Raw genomic sequence first — 23,777 nt, 5'->3', positions numbered from 1 at the left:
GTATTAGTCTTTGTCTACATTTGCAGTCACACAGTGTTTCAGTTTAGAAGTTTTCAAGCTACTTTGCATTATTATGTTGTATTAAATTGTAAAATTCATAGTCAAGGCAAAGCTCTAATCCTGTTCCTCATAAAATGTCATAGGCTGCTCTTCCTTCACATTAAATTACGGTATTTACAAACATCCACAATATGTTAGTAGAGCTCTGTCTTCTTGCTTCATTCACTGCATTTTTTTTACAGTCTTTGTGAATACAGAATTCTCACTTTATGGCAGTGGTGAAGTAATGTAGTCCTGATTTCAGTGTGGTCTCTCTACACTACTAATGAGTTTTCATTGAATAAATGGATTAAGCAACCTCTTTTGCTTTTACTATTGTGATAAAATTGACTCGCATAGGAGAATAAATACAATAAGAGACATACCTGAAGTGAGGATTTTCTTTCTTTCCCCTCCTTAACTGGTAAACAAAGAATCATGTTGTGCTGCTATTCCACTGGCTTGTACAGGGTACATTTGCTTGGTAGATCGATATTGCAAGTACCAGTACAGGCATAAACCCTGAAAACTTCTTTAGAAGTAGGAAAGTACTAGACTGGAAAGTCAGTAGTACCTTAAAGTAAAATAGAAGTCTTTAAGTAAATACAGTGGTTTCTTTCTGCAGTTAACTCTGGCAATGATTGGAGCAGCTTAGAAACTTTAGAGCAAAATATGTTTACACTTGAGTAAAGAGCAGTCAGCAGAGCCTCATTGTCTCACATAAGAGGTGTGACCTAATGTAATATAAATTCATTGCATGCTAGAAATGAAAAGGGTCTGATTAAAAATAACAGTTTCAGTGCTGCAACCAACTGTTTCTGTATATAGGGACCTGTTGAATTGTTTATAAGAACGTCTTTGTTTGCTGGTTTGGGTTGTTTTTCTTTCCCTGTAACCCTTAGGATTTCTGTTATTTAAAGGACCCTTATTTTCTTATGTCATTATTAAACAGATAAAAAGCTTTCTGTTATCTCAGGTCATGATTTTAATATTGTGAAATAGACCACATGTCAACAAGTCAGGTGTTTCCATTGTGGTGACTCCAAGTATTGACAAACATTTATAAGAACTGTAGATCCAGAAAAGACCAATCTAAAAAAAAAGTCATTAAGCTAATTTTCATCAGGTTCTAAATTTTACAAGAACACTTAGGTGGCATGAACTGGGACTTTTAAACTAAAATCTTTTCTAATCAATACACAGTGTATGAATTAATGGTCACCTCTACAATATCTTTGCTGTGCAGATTTGAAATTTATACCTGATTCGCTGTCACTGGTAAACTCTGGTTTGCTTGGATCATGGAAAATTAGGTAATTACATATCATCTTGGGGAGGACTGGTGGTTGCTAAGACTATTCTTTGCACCTGTGTTTAGTCAGGACTCAGTTACACAGACCAGCCTAATGTTCCTGAATGTCCATAGTAATTGGTTTGCAGTCTCATGTAGAGCAAGCCAGCTTGCTATCCAAGCAAGAGAAGAGCGTGGAAATTAGGCCGTGGTCAAGCTCAATCTGCAGACATTAAGGTTGTAATTGGCTAAAAATATCTGGCTCCACAAATCTAAATTGAAACAGAACTACTGCAGATAGTGTGGGTGTATGCCATATAAGCAAGTAGGTGAAAGATAAAAGCAGAATTTCATGCTCAACAAAGCTTTCATGAAAGCTGTCTAGATTCAAGCCTGTGCTGTTCCTATAGATGTCCTTACGCTACCAGAGTTGCAATTTCTGCTTTCTAGTCTTGAAGACTGTAGGGTTAGAGATCATGCGCTTTCCATGAACTTTGCAGTTAAACTCTTTGGAGTTTAACTTTTTTTAGTTTAACCATTTGCTTTCCTGTTGGTGGCTGCCCTGTCTTGACCCCTTTGCTTTACATAACTCTCCTGCCAAAAACTTACCCAGTTACACATACAGGTTTTGAGCCATAGTTAGATTATCTACTGTCTTGACCCTGTTCTTAAAGCGCACAAGCCTACTTCCATGGTTTTTTTCATTTTTTCTGTATGGCCAAGGGAACTTATATACCTCGTTTTAATTCATTTTTGTAAAATCTGCTTCATCTTGACTTTTGACATTTCACAATTCACTTCTCTTTCAATACAGCAGTGTTTTCTTGCTCATCGGTCAATCCTTTGTACAAATTTTGCTTACTGCATCTTCACTGAAGTTCATTCAATCATATCAGCCTGCAGGCATTCTTAAAGAGAGCAGATTTCTCCAATATGGAAGAAGAATATTTTTCAGTTTTGGCATTACTTAGAGATGTTTGATAGTCAAAGAATTTGCATAGGATAGAGCAGGTAGTTATTAAGAACAAATGCATTGGGTTTAGTTCATCATTCATTCCTTGTGATCTCAAAACTTTCACTGCCTTCATTACATTTTGAAAGCACACAGTATTGAGGATTGATGGTGAGAATATGAAATATATAGTATTGTTTAGGTATCTCATCCTCATTTAAAACACTGGACACCTTTAAAAACCTATCCTTGCTTCTTATAGTTTTCTATTAAATGGTAAATTCTCATGGAAACACCTGGTCCTCAATAAAGCTGGACTGCCTTTAATAGTGCAATGGTCTTCCCTGGCCCATGATGACATACTATGAATCACGTTGTATTTTTCTCTGTCAGCATCTCTTTCAACTGTGTCTCCTTTATCCTCAAGCAGCGCTGAAGCATACTGAGAGTGAAGTGTTCCTACAAGCAATGCATTTGGAATCACTAGCATATCTGTTTTACCTCCATCTTTTAAATTTTTATGCTGTTTGTCTTCTCATGTGTTAATTAATTTTCCCATATTGATTTAACTAGATAATTTTTCAGAACATGTTTTCCAAAAGCCAAGAATATTAGAAGACAACATTGAAGATCCAAACAGAATCTCTGTTCTAAAATAGCTGTATTTTTGTTTTACAGATGGGTTGGTCACTTCTTTGTAAATTAATAGAAATCTGTCCGAGTACTCTTCAGAGCATAGCTCCTAAGGATGTTGGGAAGGACTGGGAAGTATTGGGTGTTCACCAGTAAGTATTTTATATGCAGAGAGTGTTCAGGAATGCTTGGTTATCATGGCAGCATATATATGCAATGAAATATATTTATATAAAGTTATTACATCAGCTTCTAAATGTTGGAAGATTTTTGTAGGTTTATTCAGCCTTCAAAATGGGCTCACACAAGCAAGGATCTTATCTGTGCATATAAATACCTGGTGGAGAAAGTAAAAGAGGCTGAGCCAGGCTCTTGTCAGTGGTGCCCAGTGACAGGGTGAGAAGCAATGGGCATGAATTGAAATATAGGAAATTACACTTAAAAAGTTTGCTGGGGTGGTGGTGTGGTGGTGTCATTGTATGGTTGGGTTTTGTTTGTTGTTGTTTTTTTTTATTGTGAGGTTGGTCAAACACTGGAACGAGTTGCCCAGAGAAGTTGTAAAGTCTCAGGCCTTAGAGAGATTCGGAACCTGACTGAACATGGCCCTGAACCCCAGCTTAGAGCAGGGAGTTGACGTAGGAGACCTCCAGAGGTCCCTGCCAATCTCAACGATGCTGAGTTTCTGTGCTTATCAAGGTCTTCCATTTTAATAGACAGATGCAGTATTGCCTGAATTTGTCTGTGTGTGTGTGACTGTTCTTTCCAAAAGTGAGGAACTACATCCACAAGCCTAAAGTAATGTAAATGGAGAAGAGGAGGTTTTGTTGGTTTTACAGTGGTTACAGTACATGGTCAGTAGGGAAGTAAACTCCCTTGAAAGAAGTATGTGAAGTTTTTGTCAGAAAGCGAAAGTGATCTTGGTTGCTTTTCACTAGCAAGGAATAAGCGCACTGAAGATGTACAAGCTAGTTACAATTTCTTTGGCAGCTTAAAGGCTTGATAATTGAGAGTTATTCTGTGAGCTAGAGATGCTGCTGTTCATTCTTGGGTTCCAGAAAAATTACACTTTTGGGTGGGTCTTTCCCATAGCCTCTTCAGAGCCCACATAGTGTCTGCAGTTGAACGAAGCATCCTTTTCAAACTCAATCTTCACTGAAGATCTGATGATAACATTACTGTCCACAATTCCTTCCCACTACCAATATTTTAGCCAACTGTGTTTCCCTGTCTGGTATGCTGACAGTTTTCCTTGCTGTGGAGAAACTTGTTCTTAGTGGGAGAGTGGGCTCAGGCATTTCTGTCAGTGCCAAAGACAGAGCAAGCCAGCTAAATTATATCTCGGGTTCCTTGTAGGGGGATTGCAGTAGTACTGCAGTGTATCGGTATCATAATGAATACATGCAGTTTGCAGCAAGGCAGGAAACAGTTATGGTAGAGAACAGGTGGTCTTATTTTTTTATTTTTTTTGCAAGAGATTTTCAATTTTATTTGTGTAACTATTTTAGGAGAACAGCAGTCTTGAACTAGAAAAAGCATTTTTTTCATGTGTCTCAACCATGAGCCAACTCAACCATGTTAGTTGTGTTTACAAACAGTACTTTCGTATTGACTTAGGTGTTCTTGACAGACAGTGTGATAAAGAAATAGTCACTGTCAGTGTGAGGAGAAAGGAAAGAAATTCCTTCAATGTGTTTGCAACCTCTCTGCAAGGTCAGAGACTTCATGAGATGTTCTGTAATCTCTTACATTAAACTCTCATACAGTAGATAATGTTTAGAAAATTTTACACCCTCACTCTTAATTATACTTGAAATATGAAGTTATATGTAGGGAATTTTCTCCTTGTATTAGACATGCTTTAGTGTCTATTTTACCTTGCAGTATACTGAGCAAGCTCCTGTCTTTATATATTAGCACTTGCCTGAAACAGATCACACTCTATAAAATGCCTGCTTCCCAAAGCAGAGTTCCTTCTCCACAGCAGAACTCATGAGTCATTGGTAGATGAGGGAGAGACGTTTAATGGCTTCAGAGCATTTGATAACTCGGTGGGCCACAGCTACTTATGGAGCAAAGAGGTGAAGGAATCTTTACCTCATGTACAGTTTCTATGCATGTATGCATGTGTGCACACACCTGCACCCACACAATAAAATGCATTAGGAATGCTTAAGACTAGAACACTTTAATTGGGAAATTAAAGTAGGTTTAAGGGTGTCTGTTCAGCTACTCTACCAGCTTGGTTAGGGTGGCTCTTTGTTTTCCTTGATTCATCACCCTACTGCTTAGTCCATACGTGTGGGCTGTATGCTGGGACAAGAATTTGCCTCAGGACTGAAAACCCAGATACCACCATCTGTCCTTGTCTGTAGACTTAATAGTCCAAAGTGTGCATACAGAAGTTTCAGTGAAGTATCTATTCTCCATTTAAGAAAAACACCCCTGCATTTAACTGGATTTTGTTTTCCATTCTTACAATCATCCCACACAATATTCTGACTAACCTTAGATTTCTACAGTGGTTTTGTGTTCATGAGAATGTAAGTATGTAAGGCATGGTTTGTGTGAATAGATGAGATATCTTTTATTGGACTTACAATATCCTTTACCTTTTGCAAGACAGGAAATAATAACAGTGTATCTCCCATCAGACTTTGCCTCTTATATGTATTTTGATTATTATAGTTACGACACTAGTGCTACAACAGAAGGGAGAGAAACGAGCAACACCATAATATGAAGGGAAAAGAAAGAAAACAGTGATACATTCATTCCAGTTTATAAAGTTATACTTTAGCAAGGCAAATAACTTCATTGCTAGAGCTGGGGAATGAAATTTGGATGAAACTTTTAAGTGTTGCTTTTTATTTTTCAAGACATGTCAAGAATATCTAGTAAAGTGTCACGAACTACTACACAATCTATTTTTATTAGATATTATATATACCAAGACTCACATTTGAAGATTGTTAAGATTGCAAGGCCAAGCTCTCCAAAATCATGAAAATAAAAAAAAAAAAATGAAGGCTTCTTCAGGGTTTTTTTATGTAAGCCTGTCCATTTTTATTTAGTTTTTAATCACACGGTCAGGGGTTTTTTCCCCCTTTTGAGATATGCTTCATTCAGTGCGCAATCAGTGCTTACTCATATTCTGTCATCGACATCATTCGATGTTTGGCCTGCTGCCATATTTACTGTATATTAGCGATACCTCATGTGAAAACTGGCCTATTCATTTTCTTCTCAGCTTTTCTTAGTGCTCATCATTATTGTCTAGAGCTTTTAAAATGTTGTTTATTGAGAAGGTTTTACGGATTTGTAGTCACTGTTTTACAGATGGTAGTTTGAGCAAAATATGTTAAGAGCATGAAATGATTTTTGGGTGCCCAGTTTGATACATGCACTGGATTTTTCAGAGTACTCGGCATTTTTTGTCTCTTCCTGTTTAAAAAGTCAACTTTGACTGTGATGCAGCATTTCAGAGTTTAATATCCATGGGTCTCAACTCCACCCAGAAAGTAAGAAGTGTAGAACTGGTAGTCTATGAAATCTTTCTTTCTAGTGATTTCACCAGTGTCACATAAGTGCTGTTTGGTAGAAACTTAGATAGTGTAGAGTTCTTCAAGTTGTTGCTCAAATTCTTTAGCTGGGAAACTGCTGTTGCTCTTCCAACAAACCCTTGATTGTTCACTGTAGCTTAGTGCTTGCCGCAAACAGAACGTTGCCATACTGTCCATATTCTGCTGTGCTCCACAGCCGTGCTTAATGTAGAGTAACCCCACCCTGAATGAGACTTGTCCCCTGTAGAACAAATATATGAAACTAATTAAAACTTAGTGTGAAATTTATCAATTTTACTTCATTATTTTAATGAGGTGTGATAATAGTTAAAATACCAACATTATTGCATTGTTAACTTGAAAAGAACAGAAACTGAAATACAAGTTTTAAAAAAATAATTAATTGGGAATTTTTTAAGCTTTTGCTGATTTCTGTAACTATTTTTGGTTTTAAAGTAAATGTTTGATAAAATTTTTGTGTGTTCATATTTCTGTAGCCATAACTTTTTCCTTTTTTTTTTAATTTTAGGCAGATTCTTAAAATGCTTACCATTCACAAAGGAAATATAAATCTCTCAGTAATAGGACTGAAAGCATTAAATCTACTCCTCATGTCAGGTATTGAGTGTTTTACTTTCCTGCTTTGTCTAAGCCTTTAAAACACAGACCTGTGGTATAAAATATGTGACTGTACATGTTGGACCTGATTTTTCTCTCTGTTTTACTCGGGAAAATAATATGTCATTTCTACTTGTATACAAAATAATATTGCTTTGCACTTTTTTTTTAATCCAGGTAGAAATGATTCTCCAAATTGCAAGGCTGTGAAGAACATGACTGATTAATTTTGCCAACTTGTTATTAGCATAGACACAAATACTTGCTGTTAAGCAGATAAATAAAATAAGGAAGAAGTTATTTTTCCTTGCCAATTGATAGTCTGGCTTGCTTGCTTTAGTACTGATTAGTACTTTTGAAAACAGTAAATCATCTTGGACATTTCTGTTATTCTGCTCTGCAGAGACCTGATCTTACGAGGTACTGAGAACTTTTCTTGTGGTGCTGAGATTCTTGATCTTCCATTGAAATTAAAGAGAGACCCTAAGGGAGAGATTCTGCTAGTTTTAATCAAGCTAGCCTATAATATTAGCACAAATTATTGTTAGAATAGGAATATTTCCATTGACTGTAACCAGCTTTGAAATCAGCCTTATTTACAAACTAAGGATTAGACTTGACTTTAGGTAGTTAAAGATAATCCAGCTGTCAAAGTCCACTCTACTGCTATAGGCAGCAGAGTGAGAACTGGCACTTTCAGAGGATGGTCATACTATTCATTTGTCTATTTTCGAAGACAGTTACCTCTTGAACTTGTTTTCGTTTCCCTTTTGATTGTAGAGAGGTTTGGAGGACTAGCTTAGACTGGATGCCTAACTTTTTATCTGCTGAAGTTGGGTAATACAGGTCTCGTTATAAGTAGTTACACTGTGTCATTAATAATAACAATAATAGCAAAATCTGGCTATTACTGAATAACTGTAATGAACAGCTTCTTTCCTTTAAATGTGAGTATTGTAAAGGATCCTAAACTGCTGACTGGATATTCTGTAAGAGTTTATTTGTTGAATACCGCTCCTCCCCTCAGTGGTTGATCAACCAAACTCTCATTTCAACTACCTTCAGAAAAATATTTGAAATTTTACCTTGTCAGAAAAATCTCTTAGTATGCTTTACTTTGATACCTCTGTAAACTTGAATTGCACTGTAACTGAAGCTGACAGGCCAGTGTGAATGCCATATAGAAAGATCTTATCTTAAAAAACAAACAAAAAAAAAACCAAAACAAAAACCACAAAAAAACCCAGATGCAGCTGAAACACTGGAACAGACATTATGAATTGTATTGTTATTGCTGTAAGCTCGAGAAATTGTCATGAATACGAATCTTTTTGCCTATACATACTACAGAGTAATATTTTTATTAAGAGGTTTTTTTATGTCATAAGAGAGAAGTGAGATTGGCTTTTCAGTTCAGTTTCAGGCTGAACAAATGGCTGAGAGAGTGAGAGTAGGGCTTTGTGATACACAGATGGACCGATTTCACATTTCACTGTAGCTGACAGGTACATTTCAAATCCCCTCTTGTTTTCTTCAGGTAGTGTAGTCCTGCCTTCTTTCTTCCATCAACCTTACTACTTAGCAAAACTTTCCAGCATGCTATGACTGCAAAAAGGGGGAGTATTTTGATGGGTTAATTTTCTGCCAGTTCAGTGAGTTGAACTGGCTCATTGAGGGGTCAGACAAGCACCAAAGCAGTGCAAGGAGGGAGCAAGAGTGGAGAGGAGAAACTGTCTTTTTGGCAGCAATCTTTTAGAATATCTCAGTTGTGTTGTGAAACACTACCTTAAGAGATAACTTCCTCATGGGTTATGCAAAACCTGAATTTGAGCAACGGAGCAGATTTTAAGGACAGTATTAAAGAATTTTGGATTTTAATGGTCGTGGTTTTAATGTTTTATGTTTTATTTTATGAAATGTTTTAATGTTGAGTACAGTGCTTCAATAAAAATGTTGAGAACTAATCAGTGCAACATATAATCTCTTCTGCATTTTAGATGTAATTGCTTTCCTGCTCTTAGAGGAAGAGGTAGATGTGTTTTCCTTGGTATTTAATGCCATGCACAGCTTCCCTAAAAATGAAGAGATCCAGCAACATGGGTGTAAAGTGTTACACAAACTGTTTGAGAAAGGTATTTTTATCTTGTAGTTTATTAAGTTAGAAAAATATGTAAGTTGGAAGGGGATGGCAGACGTTTATTTAAATGAAATAATTTGTGCATTTCCAAATTCTGGTTTGTGTATCATATCTGTTCTTTGAATGAGTTACCACAAAACAGGTTTTCCAAGCAATATCACAAATTTTCTAAATTAGAGCAATGAATACAAAATTTTCAAAAAAGCAAAATGTCTCTTCATTTCTGACTCTAGAGTTAACTGAAAAGATGGGATTCAACATTAGTAACACTGGAACAAAGAGCAGTGACATTTTGTTTTAATTCTCAAATGAACAGGATTGCTTATTTAGACTGGCAAATTTTAGTAACATGTGAACGGTTCTAAAAAAAGCAAAATGTTTGTACTTTTGAAATATATGTGATTCTGCTTTTGATCTGGACAATGCTAAAAGATGAGTCTGTAACTGTATGATATTCCTGTGTTTCTTTTGAGAAATGAAGTTACCATGTATTGAATTTCTGCAAAGTTTTCAGAAACTGTGCGTGTAACAGCCAGAAGTCCCATTGTTGTAGCAGCTTGGCTTTGCATTGAGTTTCTTGCTTCAGAATAAATATTGAGGAGTGCTAGCGCTTTTACTAAGTCCGCTGTACTCCTTTGCTTCAGAGATAGTCTTCAGTTCTTCAGACTTGTTCTTTCCAGCACTATTTTGTATTGTTTTTTCCAAGTCTTCCTCCCACACATGTGTGCCTGGAATTATCTTCTGCATTCCCTCCCCTCTTTCGCTCACCCTAAGTACTTTTGTCCTGCTGTATTTTCTTTTCAGGCTCCATAAGGGTCTGAGCTTCTTAGATTTTCTGTGCATTGTTTTTTATAAGTGCCTGATTTTTACAGACCTACAGACTGCTCTGGGTACAGACCTGCAAACCTTCTTCTTGATGGCAGTGCTAAAGTAACAAGTTCCTAGGCTGCCACTGGCTACTTTTTCCTGCCTCTGATCCACCTTGTCAGTTACTGTAATGCGAATGTTTGCCTAGCCTTAGCTTGAAATAGATTCAGAAAATGGTTCTGCTTATGAAATATAAAATATGTAATTATTTTTCAACCTGGATCTGTTCCCTTATCTGGTTCATTGCACAGCCACGCAGTTATGTCAGTACAAATGACAGGGGGTAAGGGTGGAAAAACCTTAAGCCATTATTACAATGAAGGTAAGGTATTATTAAAGTGTGGCTGTAATCTTTATGAAAGAACTCCATTATCAAAAAAAGTTAAGAAGTTAAATAAAATCATGGAGTATGCAAAGTGGCATTCAGGCAAATTTTTTTCACTGTAAGCTTAGCCTTTCCTTCAGTTATATACTGTCTTGGTGAGGAACACCTGAAATTTGCTCTCTGAAAAAGGCTGAAAGGCTTCTTTGAAAATACTGATTCACAGGGAAGCGTTTGAAGTCAGAACTAAGTTACATAAAGTGTAGGCTAGAAAAAGGTCTTTATAAAAAGGAGTTGTAACTGGAAGATGATGTGTATGGAGAGTACCTTATATAAAGAAACTTGATGAAAACAATTGTCTTTTCTCATGTTGTACCAGAATATGAATTATTTCCTCAAAACATACTGTATCTCTCTTGCTTTTCAAATTAGTTCCAGAAGAGCAGCTGACTGAATTTGTTGAAAGCAAAGATCATATGGTCATACTGAAAGTATTTAAAGAGTTTCCAGAGAAAGAAGAGGTGATTCTTCCTGCACTTTATTCATTACATTCCTTAGCTGGTCCACGTAAGTGCATTGTTGGAAATTATTTTCATCTTCCGTCGCATACATCAGCTCACCTCAGTTTGTGGTAATCTTTCAGTGATTGTAAAAAATCAGTAAGAACTGGTTGGGAGCTGCCAGACAAAGAACTTTCCTGTTTTCTTTGGGAAATGCTGATTTGCAATTTTTCATGGGAAATTTTCATATTCAGCCATTCTGATAAAACTGAAATCTCTCATAAAATAACAGAAAGAGACTTTCTTCTGCTTGGAGTAAGTGGTAACAAAGATGCTTGTCATGGTTGCAGGGGTCAAAGTTCAAGACTGCCCTGTCTCTTTTTAATATTTGAAAAATAAGATGTATTTGTTGACTAAATAAACCTTCAGTGAGGCTCGGGTAGCAGGTAAAGAACGCTGTTGGCAGAGGCTGTTCCGCAAGGGCAAAATTGCCGATATGAATCCAGTGGCCAGGACTGAGATGGTATCTGGGCTCAGACAACCCCTCTGATGGTTCAGTGGTGGCTGCAATGAGGAACATTGTTAGCACTCCACACATTATAGGGTCTTATGATATTGTGCAGATCCTCAGGTGTTGTGCAGTAAGACTAGAAGAAAATGTCATTGTGTCTTGTCTTCCGATAATAGCAGTCCCTGTTGTGGGCAAAATCAGGTCCTGAGAGCATGCTTGATGATTTGTGTCAGTTTGTTGACAGCAATTTGATCTTGTTGACACAGAGGTAGCTCTTGTCAGCTTCCTGCTGGTAGTCGCAATTTTGGCAAGCGTAGAGCAGGGTCCTGCTCTCCATGTCTTCCACGAGGTACATAACGTACTCTTGCAAACATGATTCCTCACAAAACCTTACTTGTACATTCTGTCTGGGTCTATATGAATCATGCTAGCCCCATGTATTGCGCAAAATAACTAGTGTCCCACATTTCATCAGACTCCAAACTATTTAGTTTCTGTTTCTCAAAATTCTTGCTATTCCAGTTTGTGGTTAAAAAGTGTTCCTTGAGCCAGAAGTAGTTTTATCTTAGCCCAGAAGTTATTGCCATTTTCTAAGGAAAAGGGTGCCATATTTTAATTGCTTTTAAAATTAGTAAATACAAAGTGTAACTAAAGAACTCTCATTTCTGATAAGAAAGATTGAAAATAGAGAAGCAGAGTTAGCTTGCCCATGAATGTGCACATGAATGCACTTTTGCCAGCATTTATACTCTTGGTTTGTGACATCCCACAATACCTGCAAGAAAATGTATTCCTTTAAGGCCACATGGAGAAAATCATTCACTGTAAGTACACGCTCTAGTTTATCCAGTACTAAAATGTTTGTCTCCCTATACCCTGAAGTTCACATCTCTATTCCAAATGATTTACATCAAGGATTTGTACTTCACTATGCCTTCTTTCACTAGTCTGTATCTAGACTTTCTTCCAGCTTATATGTCGCAAGAAATTGAAGGGTGAGAGTTTCTTCCAATGCAACAAAGAACTCTCTTAAATCTCAGTGGTTTTGATGGAATGAGAAAATGCTTTGCTGCCAACTTTCCTCCAAAGTCTATAGCGGAGTGATGGGTCCCAGAATGTTAGCCATCTAAATGGTAGCCATAGGCAGCCACCCAGGTTTTTCCTCTATTTAATGGGGAGAAACAGGTACCTCGGGAGGAAATTTACCTGACCCGAAGGGAGGTAGGTATCTGTTACAGGTGGGATGAATCACCATATGGAGTGCTCTGGTCTCTTCATCAATTGTTGTGAGAACCTAGATGACCAGGTGTTGGTGGTTAAGATTAAATGAGCTTGTTCAGGGAAATGGTGGCTTCCTGCAAATGTAGCATTGCTTGGTTCTTGCAGGATTTAAACATGCAGTTAATTATTCTCTCTCCGTAGTAAACAGTTTTGGAATCCTGAATATTTTAATGTGTTTATAACTGCCACCTGTGAAATGATAACTTACTTTCAAGTGATGCAATACTGTTTTGTGGATCATACCTTTAAAAAGGTGTTTTCACTTGAGAAAGATGTGAAGAAATTGCTGTCATCATAAAGCATTGTGAAAGGTACCTTCCTTCACTATCAAATAGAATGCTTCAGAAATGCTTCCTGCTCAGAGTTTGCTTTTTCAGCTTACAGAGTGTCATTATTTAATATTCAGAGACACATTATTTTGAAGATATGCTGCTTTAAAAAGTCTAATTATCTTTAATAATACAGTTGCAAATATTTCTTTTAAGTTGTATACAGGAAAGCCAAGCTGTTGAAAGAACAATTAAGAAAGTCTATGGACCTCAGCAGAGTAATGCTACCTCCCCTGGAGTCAGTGACAGGACTCCCTTTCATTCACTGGGGACAGGATTTTGTCCAAGATTTTTTGGGGTTCATATTTTGTCTCCTACCCTGCATAGACATACTGGAGGGATGTTTTCATACACTGTGTTTTAACTACCATAATGCCTTTTTGCCTTAAATTACTGTATGTGGCATCTCTCTGTCCTCAGGAGGAAAGGACGCGTTCTGTCTGTTCACTGGCTCCTGTGAACGTCCGGTCAGTTTGTGTATCTGGCCTGTGTAATAGGCAGGAAAGAGGGTGAAAGTGACCAAGCACTGGCACAGGTTTCCTGGAGGGGGTGTGGAATCTCGATCCTTAGAGATACTCAGAAGCTGTCTGGCCATGGTCCTGGGCAACCTGCTCTAGGTGGCCCTGCTTGAGCAGGGGGTTGGACAAGACCTCCAGAGGTCCCTTCTGACATCAGCCCTTCTGTGATTCTGTGAAATAGAGAATTTGCAACGACTTTCAAAATATTGCAGGAGCATTGGATGAATGTTTCTATACCCTCAGGACACAATAGGCATATGGTAGAACTAATTTAAATGAAAAGAATAACTTGCTAAAATGTCCCCTAACATGAAAGGAAAACTTATGAAAACATGATTAAATCAAATAAATGACATCTATCAGAAAGAAAAATTCTAAACTGTTTCTTAATTTTATGCCCTGGGAATATTACTGAAACACTGTAAAATGTTTACCTGCTCATAATAATGTTATAAACACCATTTATAAGATTGAATTAATATTTATAAAAAAAAAAATGTTCAGCTTTAAGAAGAAAGTTACATAGAAACAGTTTGTGAAGAATTCCTGTTACGTGGCCTGATATAGAATGGAACAAATACATAAATGTTAATGTGGACTCTGAATTAAATTATTTCCAAGTGTTGGTTGTCGTTAATGTCTTCTATGGCAGTACCAAGAAAAAAAGTGCCACCTTTCTCTTGAGTTTCAGGGCAAAAACTGAGACATAGGCCCAGTTTTCTAAATAAATCTATTTAAATGAAGTCTGAATTAGAATCCAATCTTTTTTTTTTTTCTTAAGAACTAGAATCCATGCTTTTTTTTTTTTTTTTTTTTTTTTTCCTTAAGAAGCAATTTTTGTTTGTTTTTTTTCTCTAGCCAGCAATGTTGAAGTGCTCATGTCTGGAAATGTTCGCTGCTACAATGTTATAGTGGAAATGATGAAAAGTTTCCCCAGTAGTGAAACAGTTCAGGAAGTGAGTTGCTGTTTGTTGCATAAGCTTACATTGGGTAAGTTCCCAAAGTTGTTTGTAGTCATCAACAAGTGTTACAAGTAACAAGAGAGCTACTATTCCAGTTAATCCTCAGGGTGGTGTATAGCTCCATGTCTCTAAAGATGTAAACATACTGAGGTAACACAGGCCACAGTCAATAACGTATCATTTTGCGGTAAACTTTAGTAACAGTGACAGAAGCTGCCATGAAAGACTGGGTGTGTGTGGGGTGTGGAATGGGAAAAAAAGAGCGGGAGAAGTATGAGATGAGAATGTGGGATCAATAGATCCCATTCTATTTAAAGTTACTATAGAAAGGAAGAAAATTCCTTCAAGATTTCTTTTTTTGAAGTGGCGATGCTGAATGTGTGAGAAACAACTGGTGCTACAGAATTACCTGGGGAAGTACTTTCCAAGACTCTTTCCTCCTTGCAAAGCGTTTACCTTCAGAGACCTATGCTGCGTTCCTGCCCAGCTGTGGTGCCTGTCTTGGGGCCCTCTGTGCTGCAGCAGTGAAAGAACGACAGGATTCTGGACTTCCCTTGACTTGGGCAAAAGTTGTCTGGGCTTATGTGGGCTAGCGTCACATCAACAGAAAGGATGGCAATGTCAAAAAGGGGTTTGCTGTGCCTCTTAGCAGCTCTGTACTCTTTTGCCACTATAATCTGATCTGCATTTGCAAGGGCCATGTAATTGAAAGTTCAAGTGAAAATAAATATGTTTTTCCCCCAGCTGCATACAAAAACACTGAGTAGCTGCCTGAGCAGCCCCTGCTTCCTTGGCAGGTTCTACTTCATCAAGGACTCAGCTAAGGTCTTTCTCATAAGCTAGATTTCCTGATTCTTGCAGGTGGTGGCCTGAAGCTACTGCAGATGCTGGTACCAGTGCACGAATCCCCTTAATCAAGTCAGTCCCATCCTTTCACCATCTGTTTCTGCTTCTGCAGGCAGATATTGTAGAAAATAAAGATCAAACTTGAGTGCAACCAAGAGCAACTTGCAGTTCCCCTTCAGAAAGCCAAATAAAAATTTCAAGCAAATGTGGTGGCCGCTGAGGTGGTATTTGCAGTTTTTTGCCAGGAGATGATGTTACCCTTGGCTGGTTTCCTCTGCAAGGCTAACAGAAGATAAGCAGGGAAACTAAGCACTTGTGGGAACACAGCAACTCTGTTGACGTGCCTTGGTCTTACCCTAAGTGTAACCAGCCTGGTTTCAGTCACATGTTTGTTGTGTGTGTATGCTGACCAACAAGTAATAGTGGTGGTAAAGCAGCCACAAGATCTATTTCTTCTTTCAGCATAACAGATGCCCTTTATCTTAATAAGGAGCCGCTTCAGTAGAGTTACGGGAAGAGGTGTCCACAGCACCACACAGTTAGGGAAACAGATGTGAAATTGCTGGGTGCTGCTGGAAATAGTGTGGAAGATTTCCATATAGCCAGTGTGGCTTCCCAAATTATTCTGATGGACACCATCTTCCTAAATCCACGTTAACAGGCAGTGAAATGGTAAAGTCAGCATCTACAGCCTCCAAAATCACTGTCATGTATTCTTGCTAGTCTGGTAATGACTATATTAGATTTGACAGTCATCAGTATTTTGAGTGATACCTGGTTGGCCAGCCACAAGCCTAACAGAATTACTCATCACGTAGGTTAAGATTATTAACTTTGTGAGGTAACAAATTTGCACAAACATACCGTTTCCATTAAAATACAGCAGGAAACGGCAATGCTGATATAACATGACCGCACTACTACAGGGTAAGAAGAAAAATACTGTTTCCAATTGCACTTGTAATAGATTTTAAGGGCAGGGGTTTGGAGTGATGCATTTGGAAAAGACTTGTCTTAAAGTCTATTCTTAAGCATTCTGTTAACTTGGTCTGATTTAACTGAATGATAAAACATTGGAAAAGAGGTACTTATCTTCTGGTGAAAGATCTAGACATTGAAGGTAGTCAGCACCTGTAGGACTCAGGACCAGAGCTGAGGGAAAGAAATGAAGTTGGTCGTTCTTCTGTATGTAATTCCCATATGTGAGCATCAAAACTATAGACTTATTAATTTCATACCTTACCTAAAGGGTTTGAGAAACACTGATACAGATTTTAAGCTGACCTTTCACATTGCTAGTGTGATGCTCATTTTTACTAATCAAGAATTAAACGAAATGGAATATCAAAACAGAAACCATAGCTATCAAACTGTATTTTACAAAGTGAGTGTTGCTGTATTAATTTATGCATAATGCTTGTTTTTACAGCAAATGGGGAAGTTATTTTCATTTGCTTGCTTTTTGCAGAATTCCTTATATTCAAACTATAATATAAAATACTGTACAGCCTATAATAGAAGTTATACTTTAAATATATTTATCATCACAAAGTAGTTCTTCCTACTATTCCAGAATGCAGGTATTCTGTATTTATAATGCTGACCTTGATCTGTTTAATGAGGAGGGCAAAAACAGAGAGCAAAACGTGGTTAAACCACTTGCTTGATAGGACAATTCAAATCATTGCAGGAATTCAAGACCGGGACTGCATTCACTTCCTGACAGGAAGTCTGCAAGTGATACACTGACTATTTTTCTTATTTTGATGACAGTGTACAGTTCCTTTTGCATTAAACCTCAGTCTTTTGTAAAAATTACAAAAAAACTAGGTCCCAGCTGTTTTTTTTATCCTTGACCTCTTCTTTCTATAAATAAAACATTATTGTGTCAAGCCCTGTAATAAGAAATCCAATGTTTGCCACAAAGTTTGTGCATTGTGTGCTGAGAAACTTGTTAGATGTGTGTAAAGCTCTAGATATTCATGTTTATATTCATTTAATATTTTATGTATTTTCAGGAAATTTTTTCAATATCCTTGTGTTACACAAGGTTCCAGAAGTCATTGTGAAGGCTGTTAAAACATACCCTGAAAATGGAAAGTTACAAGCTGCAGCTCTCAGTTGTTTAGCTCTTCTAAGTGAGTAAATCTCTTCCTAAATACATAAATAACTTACCTCATTTATTTGTCCATTTGCTAATCTTTTCTATACTGGTAATATCTTATGGTGATTTTGAACTCCATTTCTTTAACATGAAAGCCTCAGGCAAGATAGGTTTGACAGAAGTAGATTTCCCACATGCTTATAGTTTGTTGTTTACTGCAACGTGGTTGTGTTCCTATCATATGCCCGACATCTTCACAGTGTTCAGAGGTGGTATATTATGTTGACAGATCTTAACAAAGCAACCTGTTTATTCATAGGCAAATACTGGATAATCCCTACTTAACATAAGATCTCTAGAGATAACAACACTAATGTGATGCTGTGTTTGCCATGTGTGACAGTACTCATTATATCGTGGCAGTTGATAGCAACACTAAATCAATGCTTGTGCTTGAGTTCTGAAATCAATTAAAAGATGTAAACTTTTCCTTGAGTAAACATCAGGTATTATTCTGAAAAAGAAGTTAGTGGCAAAAAGCTAAGAATCTGATCCTCTTTGTCTTTGAGTAATTGTTCCATAAAAAAGTCAGTAGAAATGGTGTTTAAGAGTCCTCAAAATAGCAAAGATTAGAAATCAATAAATGCTCCATTAAGCCTCAGGTATTATGGTCAGTATTGATACATACTTTTTTCCTTAAAGCTGAAAAATTGTAGGTATAAAATGATTTCTTTTAAATTCTCTTGCTGTTACTGTGGCCCGATATTTGTGTCTTAGCAACTGCAATTTGCATTTCATTTTTTAAGGGCACTGCTTCAGAGTGTAGATGGCTGTGTGATAAGTGGTATGTGCAAATTAATCACTCATGTCTGTGATACTCTGTATGTAAATACACAACAACAAAAAAGAAGTATCTGCAGGTCTTTTCAGAGCCCGAGTATTGACTGATCTGAAACTATGTACCTAATTTACTACACTGTAATTAAGGTTTTTATTCTCCTTTATAACCTTAAAGATGTTTTCGAAGTCTGTCACAGAGTTTATGTCTAAAGACTTCTCCCTTCCCAGAAAAGGCTAATCCTTCCACTGATTTTTGCACATAGGCAATGTGAGCACCTCTGTGATTACTAAGTGGTTTGTTTTCACAATAAGAATTTATTGTAAATATTTTATATTTCAAGCTGAAACAATATTCTTAAACCGAGACTTAGAGGAAAGAAAAGAAGAGGAGGAGGAAGAAAAATTGTGCTGGTTGGAAGCATGTTACAGAGCATTAGAACTGCACCGAAAAAACACAGATGTGCTGGTGAGAATTTCTGGATGATGGGGGTATGGAAAGACAGCATTGTGCATTAAATACAATGTCTAGCAACATAATTTTTTCCTGTATATCCTTGGTCAAACAAGGCCTTAAGGACTAGATTAGATTTAGAATAAATCTTAACCGTTCTTGCCTTTCTTATCTTTGTTGAAATCAACTGGTTTCAGTTACTCCTTTGGATCAAATGTAGGTAGTTAAGATGAGGCATATTACCTGAAACTTTGGCCATCCAAAGATTGTTGTTTATGTGGCTTCTCTGTATACAACAGCAAAACACAGCAGAAGAATTAATCTCAGCCTAAAATAGATATCAAAATGAAAATCAAATAATGAGAATGTGGCACATGTTTGTAACTCAGGCCTATCCCAACTATAAAGAATGTGACAGTCCACATCTTTTTGTATTTCTACGTAAAAAGCACATTGTACCTTTGTCATGGACTGAAAAACAGTCAAAGTATTTACATTTTTTCTTATAAAGGATTATTTTCGTAATTCTTTTGTCTCCTCTTGGTTTATATTTAGGAGGCTGCATGCTGGGCTTTGAAAAATCTGTTTCTGTATCAACGCAACCTTCATGAGAAGATTGGAGATGGAGATAATCAGTCAGTGTTAATATCTTGAACTGTATTTTTGGAAATGAAAAAAATGAAAGCCTACTATTAGGCCATTTGGAATCTCATGTTTCAGTTATTTTTGGTGTTTTCAAATATTTGAAGTGCACAGTGATCAATAGTACTTGGGAAAATTTCTTTCTTAAAATGTTTGCTAACCTTGACTCAGGCAAAAATAAAGGGTCAGAATACAGTCTCATAGAACTAATTTTTACAGTTCACAAGGAATATCCTCTTCAGTTGCCACAAGGATGGGGACAATTAAAGAATGTAAGAGCAGGGAAAACAGAGAAGATTAAGGTATCTAGTACATAAGGAGTATAGAAAGGCAGTGCTCATTTTCCCACAAATCAGATGAAAGGGCATAGCAGAGGGAGTGCTGCATCATCAGAGAGAGTCTAGACGTGGCTAAGACACAGACTTTCAATTTAGTTACAGTGTTTTTCAGAGTTGCTTAAAATTTTAATTATTTAAATTTTAGTATGCCTGTTTTGTCCCCCTTTCTGCATGTCAAGTCACTTGGAAAGCATAGTTCCATTGAATTCAATGACATTCGGAGTAGGTTAATATGCATAGTTTTCAAAGGGCTTTCTTTGTAAAGGAAGTAAAACTGTTGCTCTGGAAACATGTTAGATGCCAAGTACAATCACCTGAAGATTGAATTATATTGCTTAACACCTTTTTAGGAAACTGAAATACAATTATCAAGTAACTGCTATAATATGGTCAACGTGCAGCTATTTGTTTCTCTCTGTGAAAGGTTCCCAATAGACAGAGCAGTGATGCTCTCCATGCTGATGCACTCCTCTTCAAAAGAAGTATTTCAGGCAGCTGCTAGTACCTTGGCAATTTTGTCACAACAAAATGGTAAGGGAATTTAATTGTCTTTACCTTCTAGTTCAGCAAAAGGTTATTGCTGAAATAGTAAAGAATACAATACAGTATTCTCTATGGTTAGAATATTACGCAGTTGTGTTTAGTAGAAAGTCTATTCCTTGCTTTGAAAAAGCTATTGTTGGCTAGTATCAAAGAGAGTATGTGGAAGTGAAGAGCTCTTTGCCAGTTTATGTGTTGCAATTGCTATTTTTTGGAGCAGGAGATGGAAAAAGAGGGTGTTTGCTTTGTATGCTTGTTTAAACATTTATCTCATGTTTAAATTTCCTCAGGAGCACTGATTGTTGAAAATCACATGAGTAAGGATTACAACCCAACAAATACCATTTTCTTGCTTAACAGAGGGGATTTGAGCAGTCCTGTTGACTGCAGTAAATCAAATTGTGTAGAAAGTTAAGCATGTGCATAACAGTTTTCAAGATTGTTGCAGTCCTGATTATGTCCCTAATACAGTTTCCTAACTTTTTTCAATTTACAGACCCCCTCAAAATTTTTCAGTGGAGATGTGGACCCCTGGGTAGAATATTTAAGCCTAGTGAGAGTTGGCCTGCTTCTATTAGATACCTTTCCCAGAACCCTTTGAAATGGTTATGGACCTCAAGTGGTTTGTTGGCTGCATGTTGAAAACCACTGGCTAGATAGGAACAAAAAGACTATCAGTTAATTACTGTTCTCTAGGTGAGAAAGCGTTGTTTTATCACTAGGTTACTGAGCCACCCAAGTACAAAAAATGAAGAGGTTTTATAGTTATTTATGGGATTAATATGTATCTATATCAAGAAACAGATCTCATAAATGTATGTGTATTGTTATCATATATTATACCAGGTTACCGTATTCATACCACATTACTGGCAAGTGGGTCTCTGATTCCTTTTGGAAGGCTAAAGCAAATTTTTATTTTGCCTTTTTTTTTTTTTCTTTTTTTTCTCCCCTAAATAAATGCGGTTACACCAGAATTGAAAGAAATAAAGAAGCTTAGTAAAACACTCTGGCACAAGGCAATATTACTTGACTTAACCATTTGAAATCAATGTATTGAACTGGGAATGGCAAGAATTGGTGGTAGTTACCACGATAATGTAGAGTATTTTTGTAGTATTCTGAGCTGTATTGGTTACATTATAGCTACAACATGTGCTTGGGTATTTTAATTTTTAAAGAATGAATTAATGAAGTAAATAGAGTGAATAAATATAACTTCCATTTTTGAAACCTTATTTTGGACGTCAGAAACTTGCTTGGCTTGAAAGTTTTAAATTCTAGCTCTCCTACATGATCACAGAGCGCAATTAAGAAGAAAAATTGTTTAAGAATTAACATTTTTGAAAATAAAAGCAAAGATGTGCGTTCTCCTTCCCTTAAGTTAACTTTATGTAAGTAAAACCAGCAGATGTATTTAGACTTGTTCAGGAATTACAATGCTTTGATTAAGCTACGCAAACAGAAGTCAGCTTCAGCTCAAATTGTTTTCCATTCTAAATTATACTTCTATAATGTGTGTGTTTGATGAGGAAAAAAAGTGGAAAAAAGTTAGCAGTTCTGTTGTTTTTGAGAAGTATACATAAAGAGAAAGAGATATACTTACAGGATGGTTGCTGTTTTGTGTTTTAGTAAGTATTAGGAAGACACTTTTGGGGAAAGGCATACATATGAATGTTTTGGATATAATGAGGAAACACCCGCATTCTCCTGAAGTGGCTGAAAGTTCCTGCAGAATTCTGAATTGTGTTTTTGAAGGAAGGTAATGTACTTAGAAATATGTGGCCACTTCCAAAGTGAAGGTTTGTGAAATTCAGTGCTGTATGTGATTACATATCTATTATTGATTGCTTCATATTAAAATTGACCACAGGCTGACAACCCTGTTGAAGACATTGAATTTGGTAAGCCCCATAGTCAGATGCCCAGATGGATATGTGTAGGGAGCTGCATATTCTTCCCTTCATTGTTCTTGAGATGGTTTCAGTAGGCTGTCACTAGGTGGTCTCCCCCTCCTGTTAGCCATGCTGAGTTCTGCTGAGTGCCAGGAAATTTCCCACAATATTAACTCTGATTATTACAATAACATTATGTTAATATTACTTTTGTGTTGGCTTTTGCAAATACTCTAGAACATAATTGGAAAATCAAACTTGTGACTCATAAATATGGGTATACAGGGTGGGAACATGATTCAAAGTGTCCTGCGAAGTTTTGTCAGCCTTCCTTGAAACCTTTATATATGCTAGGCTATCTGTGAAAAAATGACAGACTCAAGATCTAGTCACAGGATTCCTTATGAATAATTTTATTTTGTAAAGAAAATCTCGGAATTTCCATAACCTTGTTCACAGGAGTGAAAAGTATTATAAAATGAAATAATAAAATAACCTTAAAAGTGAATTAGTGGCCTCTGGCTACTGTTGTTTCTAGGAATGCTAATGACATTGAGATTATATTTTTTTTTCTTTAAGATTAGAACCTAACATGATTTATACTTTTCTGTTTGTTCTACAAGAATCTGAGTATTCATTAGTACTTCATGACAGTTGCAGAGCACTAAATCAAGGAAGATATGTCTTTTCCCCTCTCTGGACTGGAATCAAAGTGAAATACATGAGTCCACTACTCACCCTGAATTAAATACTGTGCTTTCTGTGTATCACTGTTCTGGACTGGATTGAAAATTACCTCTCAGTAGTCTAGAATGGAATTAGGCTGAATAGACTGAATTCATGGAATGGCATGAAAATGATGTATTTGCTATGATGAAGAAAATTGCCATAGTTTATATTTTGTAGCTTAAACCAGATTTAAAGTGTCCTAAAGAGTTATCACACAGTGTTCATTAAGAAAACAAATACATGTAAAGTTATGTAGAAGAAATGCGTTCTTTTTTTTTTTATTTTATAAACAATATTTTCAGTTTCCCTCATCTGGATGTAATGACAGTAGCTGTATCAGAAGTTGTAAAAGCCATGAGGAAACATGAAAAATCACTCTCTGTACAGCTGGAAGCACTTCGAGTCCTTTTACACTTTATGATGCCTGGTAAGTCATCAAAAAATATAATCGGTGTGGCATCATACACCAAATGAGAGAACAGAAATTAGATAGCTGAGTTTTAATTTTCCTTTTCTAATGAGACAGCCTTTAATGGAACTCCAGAAAATTTACTGGAGTTATGTACGTAGGAGAGAGCAGCTGTAGCTCTTAAAGAACATACAAGGTGGAGGAAAACTTGAGATGTTGAAGGTAACAGACCAAAATTATCACTGCTGATTTCCTCTTGGTTTCATCCGTGAAGAGCTAGCTCCGTTACTTCTGAGGAATTCAGGGAAACAAGTGTAGATTTATTGCTGTGATTGTGTAGTTTCATCACGGATATCCTTTAAGTGAGAGCAAAGTGATCGTGACTTCAACATTGTTGTACCACAAAATACAATTGTTTTAACGGTATCTCTTGGAAGGAACATAAAAATTGGCCCTCTGACAC

The 23,777-nt window shown here is 36.7% G+C and overlaps 1 protein-coding gene across 2 annotated transcripts in view; it reads left to right on the top strand.

The window, feature by feature from the left end:
• The window catches only part of LRRK2 (leucine rich repeat kinase 2), a 71,572-nt gene that overhangs the window by 1,794 nt on the left and 46,001 nt on the right, over positions 1-23,777 (top strand). For both annotated transcript variants that reach the window (XR_008822226.1, XM_056341391.1), the window contains exons 3-13: positions 2,961-3,067; positions 7,005-7,093; positions 9,091-9,225; positions 10,852-10,986; positions 14,417-14,548; positions 17,385-17,504; positions 18,652-18,776; positions 19,317-19,396; positions 20,166-20,272; positions 21,914-22,043; positions 23,208-23,332. Coding sequence is in view for 1 of the 2 variants with exons in the window: in XM_056341391.1 (XP_056197366.1) it covers positions 2,961-3,067; positions 7,005-7,093; positions 9,091-9,225; positions 10,852-10,986; positions 14,417-14,548; positions 17,385-17,504; positions 18,652-18,776; positions 19,317-19,396; positions 20,166-20,272; positions 21,914-22,043; positions 23,208-23,332 (1,285 nt within the window). In the remaining variant the exon portion in view is untranslated. The remainder of the gene's footprint in view (positions 1-2,960; positions 3,068-7,004; positions 7,094-9,090; positions 9,226-10,851; positions 10,987-14,416; positions 14,549-17,384; positions 17,505-18,651; positions 18,777-19,316; positions 19,397-20,165; positions 20,273-21,913; positions 22,044-23,207; positions 23,333-23,777) is intronic.

Source organism: Falco biarmicus, chromosome 5 (assembly GCF_023638135.1).
Source record: "Falco biarmicus isolate bFalBia1 chromosome 5, bFalBia1.pri, whole genome shotgun sequence".
NCBI classification, from domain to species: domain Eukaryota; kingdom Metazoa; phylum Chordata; class Aves; order Falconiformes; family Falconidae; genus Falco; species Falco biarmicus.
Note: the sequence above shows the minus strand (reverse complement) of the source record. Positions and strands in the feature narration are given on the sequence as shown.